This window comes from Podarcis melisellensis, assembly GCF_964234715.1.
Source record: "Podarcis melisellensis genome assembly, chromosome: 11".
Taxonomy (NCBI): domain Eukaryota; kingdom Metazoa; phylum Chordata; class Lepidosauria; order Squamata; family Lacertidae; genus Podarcis; species Podarcis melisellensis.
In genome coordinates this window covers 20,871,406-20,891,650 of record NC_138543.1, presented here as the reverse complement: position 1 = coordinate 20,891,650, position 20,245 = coordinate 20,871,406, and the positions used below count along the sequence as shown (strand labels likewise).

Below are 20,245 nucleotides of genomic sequence, written 5' to 3'. Positions count from 1 at the left end.
TGTGTAACAATAGTCTTTCACATAAAATGAAAACATTATTCATGGCTATATTCCAGAAAGTCAGAGCACAGATTATGAGCTTGCAATGGGAGAGAATAGCATTATTCTGTTACAGTCCATCAGAATATGTCTTTGCAATAAAATACTTACACAAACAAGGAAGTTCACATCTTATATCCTAAAGAATGGCTTCCAACAGAAAGAAGCAAGGTTGAGTGTTATGCCATTTCTGCTTGCAGTTTACTGGCTTGCGAAGCCAGGTCAAATATAAATGGCATACAATGAAACAAACACAATTTTGATATTGCTGAAGTCACACAAAGTGCTTTAATGTACGATTAGATTGGAAAAAACAACAGAGTTTGGATTAAGAATGATTAATGAACACAAATAAAACCAAGATTAGAAAAAAAACAAGAAGCCAGATGAAAGAATCAACGGTATATGTAAATAGCAAGGAAGCTAACTCAGATGAAAGGTTTTGCTACTCCAAAAGCATGGCAGCATGCTCAAGTGATTTTAGCAGGCTGCTAGATGAGAAAAGTAAATACAGCTTTTGCATACATACTCACAAAGCATTTGTAGGAAAAGCAAATACAAGCTTAAGAAAGGCAAGCAGATCCCAGGCAAGCGAACACAATGCTTCACTTTTAAACTACTGTATATAACAAGGGCTCAGTTCGTAACATAATACTAAGCCAAACCATGGCTTAGTGCAAACGTGTGGGTCCTAGAAAGGAGATCACAGCCCACTTTCCTCCTTCAGTCCTGCTGCTGCTGTAGACCAAGAACAAACAGCTTGTGAGAAAGACGACAAACCATCAGCCCTCATTCCAACAGTAAGCTAAGGCAAACCATAGCTCCATTCGCAGCAGCCCACAGAAGAACCAAAGTGGCTGCAAATCAAAAGAACCTAGAGGCCAACCAGAAAATGTATGTTTGATTTCATGGAAAGTGCCTGTTTCTATAATCTATCAGTGACGAAGTGTGGCATTTGCCAAAAATATCAGCTGCAGTTAGTATGCACCCTATTACATAACTATGTAGAGCAATAAAAAAGTAAAAAAACAACAACCACAAACTGCCAAGGAGATACCAGATATGGAGGATGCTTGTACTGCAGTCTTAATAAGGACATGTGAAACATGTTTTAAAATCCAGGTGCTTATCCGATGCACCAGTGGCACCAGATGCCCAAACAGGACTTTGCACAGCCTTTTGGTTTTGTTTTTTACCTCCCACCAACAGGTTTAGCAGTTTGAGGTTCAACTCACCAGGATGTTTTCTATGGGAGATTAGGGGAGATTGCATCTATGCTAAAGATTCATTGTTCATCGTCACACAGCTGTTTAAAACGTTATTTATTGTTTAAAGCAGTGAGAAACAGAGTTTCAATGCCCCAATGTTTATTCCAGATGCTGGGGAGGGGAAAAAATATTTAACACTGGTCTCAGCTCAACGCCAATCATGCAATACAGTATTCAATTCCTACTTAATTCCACTTTTTAAAACATGGTGTGCTCCCAAGATGTCAAGGCCAGCAGGAAGGCAGTCTCTAAACAGCTGCATTTTCAAAGAATGAAAAATTAAATTCAGTTTGCCTTTTTTTAAAACACACACATACACACACCGACGACAACTGTGGTACAGAATGAAAGCACTCAGACTACAGAGAAAAAGATAATGTGTTGTTGTTTTTAAGTTGCTAAAAATGGCACTGCAAAGTAATCACCATCCAAACATCACATTGTTGCCATAAACATACACCAAGGCTGGAGTAACGTTTTTCAGCAATCATCTCCACAACAGAGTAAAAACTACACACTTATTTTTCTAGTGCTTGAACATTCTCTAGGCATTGCATAACCTTTAAAAAGCAATACAGTCTCTACCTGCAGGCTCAGAATCTTATAGGCAGACTTAAGAATAGAAGGGAGGAGGTGGGAATAGGATGGCTGGCAAATTCAGCCACGAATGCTTAATACGGTTACATAAATGTTTGACCAGGTGAAATGGCCGTTGAAATGGACCTTCTGAGAGTGGAAGAACCAAACGGCTGCTTGTCCTAGCCAAGACAATTGCAGGGAATCATTCCTTCTCAACTCTCCCTCTTCTGTAGCCAGATTTCCAAACACAAAATAAATGGCAGCATGGAATACCCATGTACTAAGACATATTCTTGCTTGCCAAGACAATATGATTGCTGCACAGTTCTCCCTCACGGAAAACACAACTCTTGAATCTATGGTGCCCATTCATACCCGCACATACAGTTGCATGCTAGGTTATTAAGCACCAGTCTCTGAGAAGATACACTTCGGAAGTTCTCGCTCATTTTGCATATCCTTTTAGGAACAGAGCACACATTGAAATACAACATTTGGCTGTTCTGAAGGAGATGGTTCCTGGCTCAGAGCATGGGAGTGATACTGTGGGTCGTCTTGAAGAGAGAGAAAAGGATTGCCTACCTTCTGAGCAAGGGCTTAAACCACAGAGCCTAGGACTTGCCGATCAGAAGGTTGGCGGTTCGAATCCCCGCGACGGGGTGAGCTCCCGTTGCTCGGTCCCTGCTCCTGCCAACCTAGCAGTTCGAAAGCACGTCAAAGTGCAAGTAGATAAATAGGTACCACTCCGGCGGGAAAGTAAATGGCATTTCCATGCACTGCTCTGGTTCACCAGAAGCGGCTTCGTCATGCTGGCCACATGACCCGGAAGCTGTACGCTGGCTCCCTCAGCCAATAAAGTGAGATGAACACCGCAACCCCAGAGTCGGTCACGACTGGATCTAATGGTCAGGGGTCCCTTTACCTTTATCTTCTGGGCATGATGGAGAAGGGAGAGCAGCCTCGTAGTGAATGTTCACAGAATAGGAAAGCTATATGAATATATTGAATAAAACATTTATGAAACATTAGAACACTAAAACACACAAAGCATGCAAAGGCCGCTTTACTAGAGGCTGGTTTCTGGGGGAAGCCCTGAGATAAACTAGGTATTATGAAACACACAGCAAAAGTGAGTTCATGTACACTGAACGCTAGCATACATCAACAACCAGTGTCTGTCATTCTTTCTAGTGATGGACACTTAAAAAAAAAGAGACACGTAAATGAGTCATTCCACTTTGAGGTTTTTACAATTAAGCCGTATACAGTGGTACCTCGGTTTACGAACAATCCTGTTTATGAACTATTCAGTTTACGAACTCTGCAAAACCAGAAGTAGTGTTCCAGTTTGCAAACTTTACCTCAGTCTACGAATGGAAGCCAAATGATGGAAGGGCACCGGCGGCAAGAAGCCTCATTAAGGAAAGCGCCCCTCGGTTTAAGAAAAGATTTGGTTTAAGAACAGACTTCAGGAACAGAATAAGTTCATAAACCAAGGTACCACTGTATAAATATTTTGAAATAAAACACTTAAGACAGAAATTTTCAGGCAAATTTCTTGCTTTGTGTGTAAAATATGTATAGTGGTACCTCGGGTTAAGTACTTAATTCGTTCCGGGGGTCTGTTCTTAACCTGAAACTGTTCTTAACTTGAAGCACCATTTTAGCTAATGTAGCCTCCTGCTGCCACTACACCGCCAGAGCACGATTTCTGTTCTCATCCTGAAGCAAAGTTCTTAACCTGAGGTACTATTTCTGGGTTAGCAGAGTCTGTAACCTGAAGCGTCTGTAACCTGAAGTGTATGTAACCAGAGGTACCACTGTATATTAAACAATTCTGCGTTGGACAAACTTGTGTCATTTTTTGCAGGATTTAAACTTATTGGTTTTGTATAAATATGCCCCACCACTACCACGCCCAATTTTCCCTTAATAAGCAGACACCCCCTTTCTTTCTTTTTTTTAAGACAACCAGCTTCTGACCTACTATTACATTTCAGTCTCTACAGAACTAGTGGGGTATTTTTCACTAAACACTCTTTTTGAAAATTTAAACCGTTAAAGGCATTTTGAATGCAGAGGCACAAACAATTGAGAACCAAGTCTTCAAATGCATTTCAGGCTTAGCATTCGATTTTTATGTAAATTATCCATGCAAACTCCAGTACGATGGACAATGCAAAGCCCAGACAAAATTAGATCCTGGCACAAGAACACACAGCCTGCTTACTAATTATTCCTTTATAAAAGCACTGTCTGTGGACTGTTCAATTTTTATTTTTTCTCCCAGAGTAAAAGAATCCCAATTGGTCTTTCACAGGAAATTCAAGGGAAGCAAATTCAAATCAGATGTCAAGCAATCCTCCCCGCTCCACCAGTGATGAAAAAGTCCATTAAGCAAGATTCCAGAAATAAATCACATGCCATTTTAAAGGAAACACTCTATTAAATCATACACAAGAAGAGACCGATGGACTGAACAGGCTGTATATTTTTGTATACGTGAAATATGTTTGTATGGAAAACAAAAGCAAATGCTTTTTGTACATATAGATGAGTCAGAAAGAGAAATATTTGTATCACCAAGATATTCATGCTTCTCACAACTCTAAGTCATATGAAGTTTTGAAGGCACATTTTTTTAAGAAGGGAACTGTAACTAGAGATTTATAATATTATTTTATTTACAAATATATAAGCTGAACAAGAGTAAGATGAGAGCAGGGAAGACAACGACTCAGATATGCTCATAATTCACTCCTCCAAAGCAAAAGGCAACAGACTTCTGCACATTTCTTACCTATTTCTTATCAAATCCCACCTTGTGTAATAGGTGACCTTCAATTTCCAGTAGACAGGAATAGCTACGCCAAAAGACACTGTGCAAATTGGTTTTAAATTTTGTTTTAAAACTGTGAGAGGGGGGGATTCTATTTTCATTATTTTGTGAGCTGACCAGTATTAAAGGATAGGATAAGAAATGTATTAAATTACATAAATATATAATCCTATGCATGTTTGTTCGGGATAAAGTTGCACTGAGATCAGAAAGTCACAGCCTTATTAGCAGCAACAGGACGAGAAATCCCAGTCCAGTGGTCAGCAGCCACCACAGAGCTTAAAGCTTCCTGACAAGCGAGCTGCCACTTATCTCAGCTAAGGCCACAGCTCTGTGTATGAGTGAAGCAAAATGCACAAGCAAAAGTTCTCCTTCCATTCAATGTATAGAAGTTCCTGCACACACGAGGTCTAGAGCAATGCAACAGAGCAAGGCAAATACCTTCAGAGGAAGAGCCCTGAAGCATTTTAAAAAGTTAATGGTGCAAATAAAGTTGAACTATATGTTCCAAAGAGGGACGCGGGTGGCGCTGTGGGTTAAACCACAGAGCCTAGGACTTGCCGATCAGAAGGTTGGCTGTTCGAATCCCCGTGACGGGGTGAGCTCCCGTTGCTCAGTCCCTGCTCCTGCCAACCTAGCAGTTCGAAAGCACGTCAAAGTGCAAGTAGATAAATAGGTACCGCTCTGGTGGGAAGTTAAATGGTGTTTCCGTACGCTGCTCTGGTTCGCCAGAAGCGGCTTAATCATGCTGGCCACTACGCTGGCTCCCTCGGCCAATAAAGCGAGATGAGCGCCACAACCCCAGAGTCGGCCACAACTGGACCTAATGGTCAGGGGTCCCTTTACCTTTACCTTATATGTTCCAAAATACTGGCACTGCGGTACTGATGATATTCTAGATCCCATTTCCTCCCAACAGAGCAAGTGTACTACAACTTATTAAGTTATGGCTGCTTTCTGAAGAACATCCATAATGGAGCATGTTCCTTAGATCCATTTGTTTGCCCCTCAACTAAAGGCTGACATCTGCTGGTGCCAGTTTTTAGTTTGGGAATTTAAACAAATAACACCTTTTGGAAATAGGAAAGTGAAATAATTGATGACTAGAGAAATATTAGGCCACATGTTGGACATGAAATAAAATTCCATATTTGTATGTTTTAAAAGATTATTAAAACCCAGAAATACCTGCATTTGCTGGGCGTTGAAAATACCAGCTGTTACTTTGTGGTGATTTCAATCACTTACTTCAGGTACAAACTATGTTTCTTGATTCTTTACAATAGAAGGAATTAATGAGGTAACATAGGAAGAGGCTTAACTGTCTAAGAATGCCCCCTGCCAGCCACTCAGAGAAATACACTGAGTGAATGTTTACCTAAACAGAATGGGAAATGAAAATGAACTATAATCAAACCAAGAAATAAAAGCACTGGATTAAAAGTACATACCCTCCAACATTAAACAATGAAAAGAGGGATGTCCCATTTCATATTGATAATTTTACTATTTCTTCTTCTTCTTCTTTGACGATCACTCGTAGCCGAGTAAGATTGTCTTCCATAAACACGGTGTTAACAATGAGTTCGTAAGTGACTAGGGAGGCCAATTCTGGATCCACACATCCTTCCACAGTGGGGACATTGGTTTCCGGGCGGGAGTTGATCACGGTGTGGATTTGCCAAGCATGCCTTCTTCTTAGCATGTTTCTCCCTTGCATCCTGAGTTCGAGTGTCTTCAAAGCCCATGACACCTTTGGTAAAGGCTGTTCTCCAACTGGAGTGCTCACAGGCCAGTGGTTCCCAGTTCTCCGTGTTTATACTACATTTTTAAAGATTTGCCTTGATACCCCCCCCAATCTTGCTGGGTTGCCCCAGCCACTCTGAGCAGCTTCCAACACATATAAACATGTAATAAAACATCATACATTTTAAAAACCTCCCTTTTCAGGATTGCCTTCAGACGGCTCGGGGGTCAGATAACTCCATACCCTCCATATCCTAAGGAAATAGGCACATCCTAAGGAAAAGCAGGACATTTTGGGATCAAATCAGAAACTAGGATAGCTTCTTGAAATCAGGAAAATAGGGACCCTTGGAAGGTCTGAAAGTAATTCAAAAGAGCAGGATGACTTATACCTGTAAAAATATTTTGACTGCAATCACGAAACAATTTTTATTGCAATATTGTAATAATACACACTGGACAAGAAGCTTTTGATCTATCCGATTTCCGTCCTATTCAAGGAGATCAGAGAAGCACACATTAAATTATTTCATGTAGTCTTGCAAAAATCTTGAAAGGTAGGCAACGGTATGAGATGTGACTGGTACAAAGTCAGCATTTACGACTAATCAGGGATTCAAACTCAGGTCTCACTGATTCAAGCTTGCCAGATTTCACTCACACACAAACGCACATACAAAGCTGTCTTATCACATACAGGAACACACTATGTGAAGGCAGGCAGGCAGGCTAGTAAAACATTGTGGGGCCTGGTAAGGTTTTTCTTGTTGCTAGTTACATATAAGCAATATCTGATCCACATCTACAGTGTTTGGTTTTCAGTTCAGGGCACTGCGTATGCCTTAAATAGACAAATGGTAACCCATTATTTCAGTGTGAGGAGACCATTAATGTTCTTTTGGGCAGCCATCCAAAATCAATTTGCATTGCAGCTTGAAATAAATTTAACCCCCAGTGATAAGTCTTGATTTCTGTTTTTAGTGCGGATAAAAGCTACTTGTATAAGCTGAAGTAATCAATCACAATCCAAGTTAGACTGGTTATAAATAGTAGACATTGGAGTTTCAATGTGACAAAGAGAAAACACAGTTAACTGGAAAAGAGGCCCCACCTTGGCACCACTGAAAACAGTGGTACCTTGGGTTAAGTATTTAATTCGTTCCGGAGGTCCGTTCTTAACCTGAAGCACCACTTTACCTAATGGGGCCTCCTGCTGCTGTTGCGCCGCCAGAGCCCGATTTCTGTTCTCATCCTGAAGCAAAGTTCTTAACCCGAGGTACTATTTCTGGGTTAGCGGAGTCTGCAACCTGAAGCGTATGTAACCCGAGGTACCACTGTATTAGGAATTTGCAGGCAATATGAATTTCCATTTCTCAATAGTGCTGGGATGGCAGCAGTCTGAGAATAAAGATGGGAAGGGCACTCCTGGAAAAGCTAGCTTTGCTCAGGGGTTAACTACCATCTGCAAAAACATGTTCCCAAATGATAGCGTAGGAAGAGAAAATATGGCTGTTGTAGGCGGTTCCCAAGCCTAATTTTGCTCATTTAGATCTTTAAGGTCCTTCACAGCTTTAGTGTCACCTTCCCCCAGACACCACCTCTGGGTGACCCCTACCCTCAACCCCACTGGTTCTGGTGCATGGCTACTAAGTCTTTTTTTTATCATTATGTGAGAACCTCGTTTCTGGAGTTTTAATTCTGTTTTGATCCTGTTAATCCATTTTAGCCCTCTTTTAATTCTGAGTTCCATACTACGCCGTGGCATCATATTTCATAATTATTTAGTTGCTGTATTTTAAAGCTTGTTTTACATCAAGAACCTTTAGTTTCAAAAGAGAAGAAATGTGTAAACACCGAAAAAACAAACAAAAATGTGAGTCTCCAAATGTTTGACTACAGCTCACATTAAATAAGACACTTGTGGCTTGGATTATAAAATTTATGGAGATCTGGTCAGATCACTGAACCTCGGTAGCTATGCTAGCATGTGAAGAAGGATTGGAAACTAAAGTCTTGGGGGCCCATGAGGTGTGAATTCTGCCTGCTGATGCAGAAATCAAACTGGAAGGAAAGAGAGAGATACATGTGCCCCGCTCTCCGAGCTCATTCTGCATTAGAAGATGTCGTGTGGCCAGTGGATACGTGGTTCTGGGAAAGAATGGCATAGTCAGGGTCCGAACTGCACAAGTAGAAAAGGCTCCCCACTTCAGACCTTTTGCCTCTCTAACTCCCTGCAGCATCTAGTTTTGTTTGTTTACATAAAGGGAAACTTCATTTCAAAGGCAGGTCCACATACGCTTCCTCTCACACATGCACATCTCTCTCACACACGTGTGTGTGTGTGTGTACACACACATCCCTCCTCCCTTACAAAAATTCACGAGTGAGCAGCTGCCTTTTCATGCACGTAAAGCACACACTTTAGCATCCGTAAGAAGTCCTACAGAAAAATGTCTCAATGGCAAGCACATTTATTTATTTGAAACATTTCCTATCCACTCTTCGCTGCATATGCAATTCCATGGGCTCTTACCCTTTAAAACAAATTGAGATACATCCTACAAGGACCATGAACAAGGCAGATACTTACAAGCAGCCAACTAAAATAAACACCAGCAATAGCGATACAGTCCATCAAAAGTCGGGACAAATTTGCACACAGGCACTCTTGTTTCTCATTCATACAATTGAATGCAGCACACTTTCTTGTGGGACTCTTTGCGGCTTCGCCCACCTGTTATGTCTACATATACACATTCTTCTTCACCTGGCCTCTCTTCATCCAGCAGATGTATGCCAACACTCTCTTGCCGTCACACACTCACTCAGATACAAGCATGTGTGCATGCACTCACAAACACACCCTCAGACACTTTCTCACTCACATATGCACATACCCCTGCTAACTTTCTTTTCTCTCATACCTTCAGGTGCATAATTTCATGTGCATTCTCTCCCTCTTACATCTGCACAAACTCTCTTGCTCAGTCACATACAGTGGTGCCCCGCAAGACGAATGCCTCGCAAGACGAAAAACCCGCAAGACGAAAGGGTTTTTCGGGTTTTGCGACGCTTCGCTAGACGATTTTCCCTATGGGCTTGCATCGCAAGACGAAAGCCCATAGGGAAATCTCGGGGACCTTTTTTTAAATGCTGGCGGTGGGGAGCAAAGCCTTTTTCCCCCCTCCGGACTTCAGAAGAGGTCCAGGAAGGCCGGCGGGGGCGAAAGGCTTTGCTCCCCACCGCCAGCATTTTAAAAGCGGTCCGGGATAGCAGGGAAGCGCTTCCCGCTATCCCGGACGGCTTTTGAAGGCAGGCAGGGGGGGCAAAGACTTTTGCCCCCCCGCCCGCCTTGGGAAGAGGGACCTCTTCCCAAGGCGGGCGGGGGGGCAAAAGTCTTTGCCCCCCCTGCCTGCCTAACCGGAGGCTTTTAAATCGCCCCGGGACTGTCCGGGGCGATTTAAAAGCCCCCGGACGGCTTTTGAAGCCTCCCCCCGCCGCCCGGCATCGGGGCATCGTCCCGATGCCGGGCGGCGGGGCAGGAACGCCTCCCCCCGCCGCCCGGCTTCGGGGCATCGTCCCGATGCCGGGCGACGGGGCGAGAAAGCCTCCCTCCGCCGCCCGGCATCGGAACCATGTCCCGATGCCGGGCGGCGGGGCGGGAAAGCCTCCCCCCGCCGCCCGGCTTCGGGGCATCGTCCCAACGCCGGGCGACGGGGCGAGAAAGCCTCCCCCTGCCGCCCGGCATCGGGGCATCGTCCCGATGCCGGGCGACGGGGCGAGAAAGCCTCCCCCCGCCGCCCGGCATCGGAACCATGTCCTGAAGCCGGGCGGCGGGGCGGGAAAGCCTCCCCCCGCCGCCCGGCATCGGGGCATCGTTCCGATGCCGGGCAGCGGGGCGGGAAAGCCTCCCCCGCCGCCCGGCTTCGGGGCATCGTCCCGATGCCGGGCGACGGGGCGAGAAAGCCTCCCCCGCCGCCCGGCATCGGAACCATGTCCCGAAGCCGGGCGGCGGGGCGGGAAAGCCTCCCCCCGCCGCCTGGCATCGGAACCATGTCCCGAAGCCGGGCGGCGGGGCGGGAAAGCCTCCCCCCGCCGCCCGGCTTCGGGGCATCGTCCCGATGCCGGGCGGCCGGGCAGGAACGCCTCCCCCCGCCGCCCGGCTTCGGGGCATCGTCCCGATGCCGGGCGACGGGGCGAGAAAGCCTCCCCCCGCCGCCTGGCATCGGAACCATGTCCCGAAGCCGGGCGGCGTGGCGGGAAAGCCTCCCCCCGCCGCCCGGCATCGGGGCATCGTCCCGATGCCGGGCGACGGGGCGAGAAAGCCTCCCCCCGCCGCCTGGCATCGGAACCATGTCCCGAAGCCCGGCAGCGGGGCGGGAAAGCCTGGGCGCGCTTGCAACTCTCCGCAAGGAGCGCTCCCGCTGCTTGCGGAGAGGTCCGCGCCTGTCCTGGACCTTTTCTGAAGGCAGGGGGGGCAAAAGTCTTTGTCCCCCCTGCCTGCCTTCCCAGGGGCTTTTAAATCGCCCCGGACAGCGGAGAAGTCCTCCGCTGTCCCGGGCGATTTTAAAATGCCGCCCGCCAGAAGAGGTCGGGGGAAGGCGGTTTCCATAGGAACGCATTAATTGATTTTCAATGCATTCCTATGGAAAACCGTGCATCGCAAGACGAAAAACTCGCAAGACGAAGAGACTTGCGGAACGAATTAATTTCGTCTTGCGAGGCACCACTGTATTCTCAACGTTGTATACATATGGAATTAGACACGCTTTCTCTGCAGATTTTTACTCATGCAGGACTCTTGTGTGCTCCTCCTCTCTTTTGTTGTCTGTGTGCACATCTGGACTCTTGCATGCACCCCCTTCCCTACATGCACACACTCCTGAATTCATACACATTTGACCACCGCTTCTCCTTCCCTCATATGCTTGCCCTCTGTCCAGCACACATAAAAACTCTTACAGATCCTCCTGCTCTATCACATTGCAAATTCCTTTTGAGAAAGTTACCAATGGGCACAATCTAGCTAAGCCTCGTTTAGACAATGGAATGGGACCTGGTCATGACAAATGTATACTCCTGTACTAAAAGCTCCTTAAGTAAAAAACAAACAAAACAGTAAAATATCATCATCATCCTCAATATGCCACCCATGTGACTGGGTTGCCACAGCCACTCCCAAGTAATGCAACTAACAAAAGATTGAATATGGATGAATCAATAGCAACCAAGCAAATGAGAATTTTTAAGGTATTGGGACTTGAGGAAGACAGGGAAAAGATGGGTGCATCCTACAAAATTGTGAAAAAACATGTGCTGTAAATAAACCAAACACAAATCCAAACGTTAGAGGGATCATAATATATATCAGACTAGCACAGAGGAGGTGGAGAGGAGTTGGTGTAAATCAGGAGTGGCTAACATGTTGTAGGATTCCCAGCCTCAGCTAGCATATCAAGTGGTCAGGAATGTTGGGTGGTGTAGCTCAGCAATGTCTTAAAGACGATAGATTAGCCATCCCTGGTGTACATGAAATCATCCCTCTAGGTACTACTAGATTAATCTATCTCAAAAACCAAGTCTGTAGCCTAAAGCACACTACTTCCAAATTTCCACAATAAAGCACACCGCACCAAGGGATATGGCAGCTTCCCCCAGTCCATAGTAGCTAAACACCAGGTAGGAGCACAATGGGCATGTAGGGTTGGCTTCCTCTCAGCCCATGGAAGGACGTAGCACACCTAGAGTTGTGGCAATAGCAACTCCCTCGCCAAGCCCTGGTCATCTAAAACCAGCTGTGGAAGTTTGGCTTCACAACAAACCTTCATCAAAAAAGCAGCAGCTCCCCTTTTGGCAATGCTTTCATAGTGTTGCTTAACTCACTCTTTTCCATATACCATTACTTTCCAATCCATTGCCTGGCAAGGAATGCACATTCATTCTTTCATTTTTACAGTCTGTACAAACTGAGGAGCAAGATTCCAAAAGCTCAACCTGCTCAGTTGGTAACAACAACTCCTCCTCTTAGGCTTTCCTTAAACAGAATTGAGAATGCATATGAGTCTTCTCTGTAGTGAGAGTGTATCATGTTTGTACCCCAAGGAATTTTCAGAATGCAGTTTCAAGAAAACAAGAACAAAACCAATAAATAATAGACTGATTTTTCCTTCTGTGCTATTCTGGCACAAAGACTTAACTTGCACCCGGCTAATTTAAATTTCTAAACGGATTTTACATGCTAGTTTTTTTAGTAGTCAAATTTGAATAAATCATAGAAGCACAACCAAGTTAGTTATGGAAACAAGATGTTTTTGAATACCAATTCTCAACAACAAAGCAAGTGCTGGGGACTGATTATTTACAAAAATAAAAATTTAATGATGTTCTCTCAGATGAAAACAGCCACCTGGTGTTTTCCTATGGACTATGATTTAAAGTATTAATTACTATCTGAGTTGGGGGGAGGGGAAAACACAAAAATCAAGACTTTTCAGTGAACTAAAAGTGTACTCACAGTGTTGGCAAGTTCCAGGTAACTTCCTCCAACTGAATTACTAAAATTGGAAGCTTGTGTAAGAAGTCTCTGCATTGCAACTTGTTGATTCATGGCATTGCCTCCATAGTCCAAGAACTTCTGCAGAGCTGAACGACTGTGCAAGTCAGGGCTCTGAAGGTCTCTAGCTCCAGAATCATATTCCCAACTTTCTCTAGCTCCCGAGAGGGTACCTAGGAAAAAGGGGAGAGGAAGGCTAGTTTATTAGAAGGAAGTGAACAGTCCAATTCCACATCTTCTCCACTTTGGTGATCACAGAAGTTGAGATCTTGAGGCAACCTTCATGATAACACCTTCCTTCCTTCCAATCTCTTCCCAAGCCTCATATTTTTCATGGAGTTATTGAGACAAGGCCCTGGTCCTCGGCCCCTACTGAAATTAAATACATATAAGTAATCTGAATACATGGTTTTCCCCTGCTTAATTTCACTTCCACCATAAACTTATGGGCTGAATATTATATTTTAAGTTTCCTTTGCTCTTTTTTTCCCAGGGGCCTGTCTTCTTGCTGTTAATTTGTAATGCCCCGTGCTCATGACTGATAGTCTATTAATAATAATTCCACCCTTTGGTCACAAAGGCATTCCAGCACCAATGACTCTTCTAAGAAGACCAACGCTACACCATATGAATCTTCTATTCTTCTTCAGCCTTTGTGCAACAGATACCATTACACTTCAGAACAGACCCCTTTGCATGTTTTTAACGACCTGCACCAATCACCAGAGCAGGGTTTTTGTTTTGTTTTGTTTTTTTACCTGCCTGCTCACTTCAGCCTTCTCTCCTTTGTGTGGTCTGACTACAGACCCCAGATGGACTTGAGGAGCCTTATAATGACCCAGTTCATTCCATGCTGGTGGTGTGCATGGAAACAAACTTCTAAACCAGCATCCCCCTTTGTTAACTCAGGTCCAGCAGAGGGTCAACAGGGAAGCAAATCACACCCCAAATAAATGACATCCAAATTCCACAAATTTTGATTGAATGTACTTCCAGATAAGTGATCTCAAGCCGCAGTAGAAGTATATACCTGAAGGATCACCTCTCTCCATGTGACTCTACAAGGACCCTGAGATCATCTTCTGAGGCCCTTCTTCAGATGCCTCCTCCATGAGAGGTCTAGAGGGTGGCAACATAAGAACAGGCCTTTTCTTCTCTCCCCAGGGAGGTTCAGCTATATACCTTCATTATATACCTTTAGGCACCAGGTGAAAACCAGGCCATGGACTGATTGACTTCTGCTGCCCTTTTCAAATGTGTTGTGAAAGGGGAGATTATCGAGTTTTTATTATGTATTTTATGTTTTTCATATTGTGATTTTATGTTGAGAAGCTCCCTGAGATCAACGGGTATAGGTCGGTATACAAATTTAAAATAATAAATAAGAATAAGAATAATATATTTAACAAGAATACCTCTTGTCACCATTCAACACTTCCTCATATTCAGAGATTTGATTACTGGGCCTCAAAACAACTACCCTGTTACCTTAATACTTCTACAGCTAATAGAACAGAACATATTCTGTTGAAAACAGACTGGATAAAAATGTTCTGCTGAGACAGTGAGCTTATTAGATTAAAATGTAAGGATAAGTAGGCCATAAGCTCTTGAAGCAGCAGCAGAGAAACTGTTTTATTGAACAATTATGTGCACATATTAATAAAGCTTTACTGAGTACACATTCAACATACTGAGCTCCCAAGCAGAAACAATCGCCACCATCACTACTATACTGTAACAGCATAATCAGCTCAGAAAAGTATGAAACGCCCCAGAAATGCTAAAGCTAACCACAGAAATTACGACAGTATATTGAAGTGTTGGTCGCAATTCATATCAAACTAGTGAAATACCTCTTAGTGTGTTCCTTAGGGAAGAAGGGAATTCTTAACAATCCCATGTAGGGTAAAGTAACCCGTTTCTCCACACCCTCAAGAGAATATTGCCCATCCTCATTTTTTAACTTTTTCATGGTGTTCCCCAGTGGATAGCTCGGTTGGTTAGAGAACATAGTGCTGATAACGCCAAGAGTGCAGGATCAATCCCCACATGGGACAGCTGCATGTTCCTGCATTGCAGGAGGTTGGGCTAGAAGATGATCCTCAAGGTCCCTTCCAACTCTACAATTCTATTATCTTAATTTTATTTCCTGGTTATCTGCCAGCACCCTTCACTCCAACGCCACAACTTCCACCTACCCTAAATGTCAGCCTCCCTCACAGCAGCTTCCTTCCTGACACAAGTAACAGCTGGATTGAGAAGGGGAGACAAAACTGTGAAAGCCTGAGTTCCCAAGTCCTAACTCTACCCAGAAATGGTGTACCCATTCCTACCACCCTTCTGAGTAATACCCCTCCCCACCTTCTCACTATATAGAAGGGTCTGGTAACTTCTGTTTCAGTGTATCTGAAGAAGTGTGCATGCACACGAAACCTCATACCAAGAACTAACTTAGTTGGTCTTTAAGGTGCTACTGGAAGGAAATTTTTTTGTTTCTACCCAGAAATGTGATTTTATTTTCTTTTATTTTAAAAAAAACACATAACACCAAAGTATGTATTTAACACAACATGCAAGTTAAGAAACTTCCTTTACAATAAACCACTAAGAAAAAAATGAGCTTATAACCCTTGAGGGGTGGAGCTTCAAAAAACAAAATACTGTATAACTTTACCTTCCATTTTACAGGGTAGGTTGAAATACAAACTTGAACATCTTAAAAACCTAACATAGCCATACCATCTCTTAGTAACCTTAAGCATACCCATGGTGATAAATTTTGCTGGGATATTTATAGGAGTGTGTTTGACTGATCTAGCTGAACAGTTTTATGTTTGTTTACACAGTCATGTCTGCATCACATTTTCAGTTAAATTGATCAAATTTGCTCAAAATGATTAAGTGTGAAAGGAAACCAAACAGTGAAGTGCCGAACGATTAGTAGCAATTGTGCACCTTTAAAAAAAATAAAATTTAAAATGAGCATTTTGGTTCACACCATATCAATGAAGTCTATTTTCAGTCTTCCTAAGACTCATTTAAAAAAAACAAAGACTATTTTAAGATGCTGGACATAGTGCAGGATAAAGTTATTTTCAAAACAATCTAGACACAAATCTATATAAAATGCCTTTTCCTGCAATAAAAATGCATACATCAGCTTGAGGAAACACTATTTATAAACATCTGTTTTCTCCACTACTTCGATCCTCTGGCATCAAACACATTTTCTCCTTATGGTTTTTCTTTTTAACTGAAATCAATAGCAGGTGATCTTCAGTTGTAATGGACAATTGATCCCAAGGAGATGAGTGTGTTTATCATATTCTAACATTATACTGAGTGTAGGAAACAGCAACTTGGACTTCTGATGCCTGTTAGGTGATTTTGCATAGCTACACACTAGACGTAATTGATTTTTCAAGTACTTTAACACCTTTGTGAGACAAGAGTGCCTTTAAGATGTTTTCAGCTGCCAGTATTTTAGCTTTTGAATTGAGGCAAAAAATTAAAATACCTGGTGCCCTGACTAATCAGGTTCATATTTTCAATTGGTCAAACCAATTTTTAAAAATAATATATAAATTAAACCAAATAGGTTAACTGGATAAAACAGATCAGTTATAGATTTGTATGATGTCAAGATGAACAAGAGCAAGGGAAAAGCTAATTCATTTATTTAGACTAATGGTGCAGCTACAGAAATGAAGAACATACTTCTTGGTAAACTACAAAGAAAGAGGAAGAGAGAAATCAATAGCAGAAAACCACAAAGGGTAGTTCCAAGCACACAAAACCAAATCCTATTTCATGCCAAGCCCAATCATTCTTCTTAGCATAAATTCATAACATTTTGTGATCTACGAACAGGCCATAGCACAAAGATTGTTATTTCTTTACAAGTTTGGCGACTCTTTTCTCGTTGATTATGATGTCCTCCTTTCGAAGCACCCTATCGAAACTTACTAGCTTCAGGGTAAGAGAACACAAAAACAAGAAGGTTCAATATTGTTCTATGTTCCACAAAGTCAAGAATGTCCTACTGTAAAAATGGCAGCATCTCACAGCGAGTAGTCCTTGCTCTACACACATGGATTACCAGAGCCAGCTCTCTACACAAAAGAGTTGTGACATAACCTGGCTTAAGCATAAACAGGGTTGTTGTTTTTCAGCTGGAACTCACCAGAACTCTGTTCCAGCACCTTTCAGGTGGTCACCACTGGCATTATAAAAGAACAAGGAACGCATTCATGGGATTCCAGCACCTATTCTTCTAGAAAAATAGCACTGTGTATAACCACAAGTACACTTGGGAAATAACTGCGTTTTGGTTACTATGTGCACGCTAAAATATTTACTAAATATTTAGTAACCATTTTATCTATCCTGGGGGCTCACGGAATAATCTTATTTAGCTGCTCAATCTTTAATACTCATTAAGTTCATTCCATAGCCTTGGGCAAATTGCTATTTCCCAATCCCACTGAAAAGCTTGCTTCAAAGGCAAAAATGTGTTAACTTCAGAATGACATGAGCCCTCGGAGGCCTGTAGGGTCCTGTTTGTAAAATATTTTAAGGATAATATATCCTGTATTTATAGCTGCTTTGATTTGGACACTATTTTTTGCAAATCTTGTTGAAAGCGCCGTCTTATTTAGGTGGCTGAATGAGTTTCAGTTGTTGATGCCCAAGGTTATTGTAAAGGCATATGGAGGGATAAAACCTACCTCCTCCATGCTCAACTTCCCCTAAACTATCAGGCTGGTAGTTTAGGGGTGCTGCCAGCTTTATCCAAGCAGTCTCAATCGCACTGGCACAAAGCACCTTTCAAAAGCTTAGGCTAATGCACCAGCTACAGCCTCTTCTGATAAAGACAGTCTAGACCAGGCGTAGGCAACCTAAAGCCCTGGGGCCAGATGCGACCCAATCGCCTTCTCAATGCAGCCCGCTGACGGTCTGGGAATCAGTGTGTTTTTACATGAGTAGAATGTGACTTTTATTTAAAATGCATCTCTGGGTTATTTGTGGGGCCTGCCTGGTGCTTTTACATGAGTAGAATGTGTGTTTTTATTTAAAATGCATCTCTGGGTTATTTGTGGGGCACAGGAATTCATTCATCCCCCCCCCCAAAAAAAATAGTATGGCCCACCACATGGTCTGAGGGATGGTGGACCAGCCCATGGCTGAAAAAGGTTGCTGACCCCTGGTCTAGACCATGGGTAGGCAAACTAAGGCCTGGGGGCCAGATCTGGCCCAATCACCTTTTAAATCCAGCCCGCGGATGGTCCGGGAATCAGCGTGTTTTACACGAGTAGAATGTGTCCTTTTATTTAAAATGCATCTCTGAGTTATTTGTGGGGTATAGGAATTCGTTCTCCCCCCCAAAAATATATATATAGTCCACCCCCCACACACACAAGGTCTGAGGGACAGTGGACCAACCCCCTCCTGAAGAAGTTTGCTGACCCCTGGTATAGCTGCAGTTATTCCTGCACCGATAAAACAGGACTTTTTCAATGATGCCCTCCATTATCATATCTGCATCTCCTCTAAAGGGAATCTGGCACTCCCATTATTTTGTAATCAGTGCCTGGTGAACAGCTTTTATGTCGGTTTATTTCTTCTTTTCAGTATTTAAGAAGGTAACTCTGCTTTTAGGCTGGTATTTTATTTTGAGCTACCTTGCTATGATTTGTCAAAACAAGGTCACAGTGAAATCATTATTAAGCAAATTTCACTGTGACCTTATTGTTTTGACCTATGAACCTTAAGTGAGCATACATGCTCCTTAAAGCACCTGATAAGGGAAGTTAGGACGCAGACATAAGAAAACTATTTTCCAGAAACCAGTAATTGTTTTATGTTTTACCATAAGATAAATATAAAGGAATCCTCATTCTATACCTTTGTTTTGTAAGATTTACAGCTGCATCTTCTATGAGAAAAATGATACACAAAATCCCCACTTAATCACAACAATATCTGAACAATCAGAGAACAGCTGCAGTGCACTGAGCCAAGGCAGGAGTTAAATGCCAGAATTTGTATTAACTCCATGCATAATGGTGACTTCTCCTCATATAATGCTTATAGTTCTCAACTATACACCAGTAAAATCCACTGCTAAAAAAGCAAAGTATGCACTGTGCTGCTAGACTTTGAGATACTCATGTAAAGAATAGGCTTAACACATGATTGAATCGCTAGAGAAAACCATGAATCACAAATCAGGAGAATTCGGAGAATTCCAGTTCCACCAAAACCAGTGGAACTTGAACATTAAACTGTGCACTTTTTGAAATAAATGGAGGGTAGAGCTTTGCCCCAATGACCCAGTGGCAAGCGTGAACCTCCATGGTCCTACCATTGGCCTCAACGTACATGGGGCAGGGACATGGAGACAGTACAATGGAAATAATAATCACAGTGTGGGAAAGGCCCTGGACAAGAGTCCTAGTGGACATTGGAAAGGCCAGGACCTTCAGTACTCGCAACAGCTTCATCGGGGCAAGACCTGGAAAAGCTTGCCGAGTGTAACACTAGGCCAGAGCTGTGGTTTGTTTCCTTGAATAAGCAGTTAACTTCATTGGCCTTAGGTGACTAATTGTTTTATTTTGCTGACCTAAGCCCTGGCTCCAACCCTGACAATGGACGAGTGGTGTTTTATTCTGGGCAGACAAGGGATTTAGCAACAGCACCACCAGGCCAGAGGGCTGGCTGCCCAGTATCCCCCAATTCTGAAATACAGTGGGTGAAGCAGAAAGAGCAAAGCTTCTGATGGGCTCCTCCTCACCAATGGATACCAGTCCCACTCCCATCCCGCCCTTGACCCTGGCCCCAACACATAACATCTTTGACCCACCTCAAAGACATAGAAATGCAGCAGAGGACGATGTCTGGGGGAACATCCACAAGGAGACATTTACAAAAACAAAAGCCAGGTGTGACTCACAAAAGTTCCACGCTCCCTCCTGCCTCGCACCCACATCTAGACCACATCCAGGCTCTCACCTCCAGAGAAGGAGATAAACATCGCTCACGAAGCCTACAAAACAATAAAAGGGGCTGAGCCCTTGCCTTAACCCAAAGACACCAGTGCAGGTGAGCTGGTTTGGGGAGAGAACCCTGAACAGCTGCAGCCACTCAGGCTGATGGTCTACAGCAGTGTTTCCCAACCTTGGGCCTCCAGCTGTTTTTGAACTACAATTTCCATCATCC

General features: G+C 43.4%; 1 protein-coding gene across 4 annotated transcripts in view; it reads right to left on the bottom strand.

The window, feature by feature from the left end:
• MCC (MCC regulator of WNT signaling pathway) overlaps positions 1–20,245 on the bottom strand; it is a 207,861-nt gene that overhangs the window by 156,061 nt on the left and 31,555 nt on the right. For 2 of the 4 annotated variants that reach the window (XR_014172954.1, XM_081930451.1), the window contains exon 3: positions 12,986–13,197. Coding sequence is in view for 3 of the 4 variants with exons in the window: in XM_081930451.1 (XP_081786577.1) it covers positions 12,986–13,197 (212 nt within the window). In the remaining variant the exon portion in view is untranslated. Of the gene's footprint in view, positions 1–12,985; positions 13,198–14,066; positions 14,168–14,439; positions 14,468–20,245 lie in introns of those variants that run through there. The other 2 variants (XM_081930449.1, XM_081930450.1) reach the window with 2 other exon arrangements.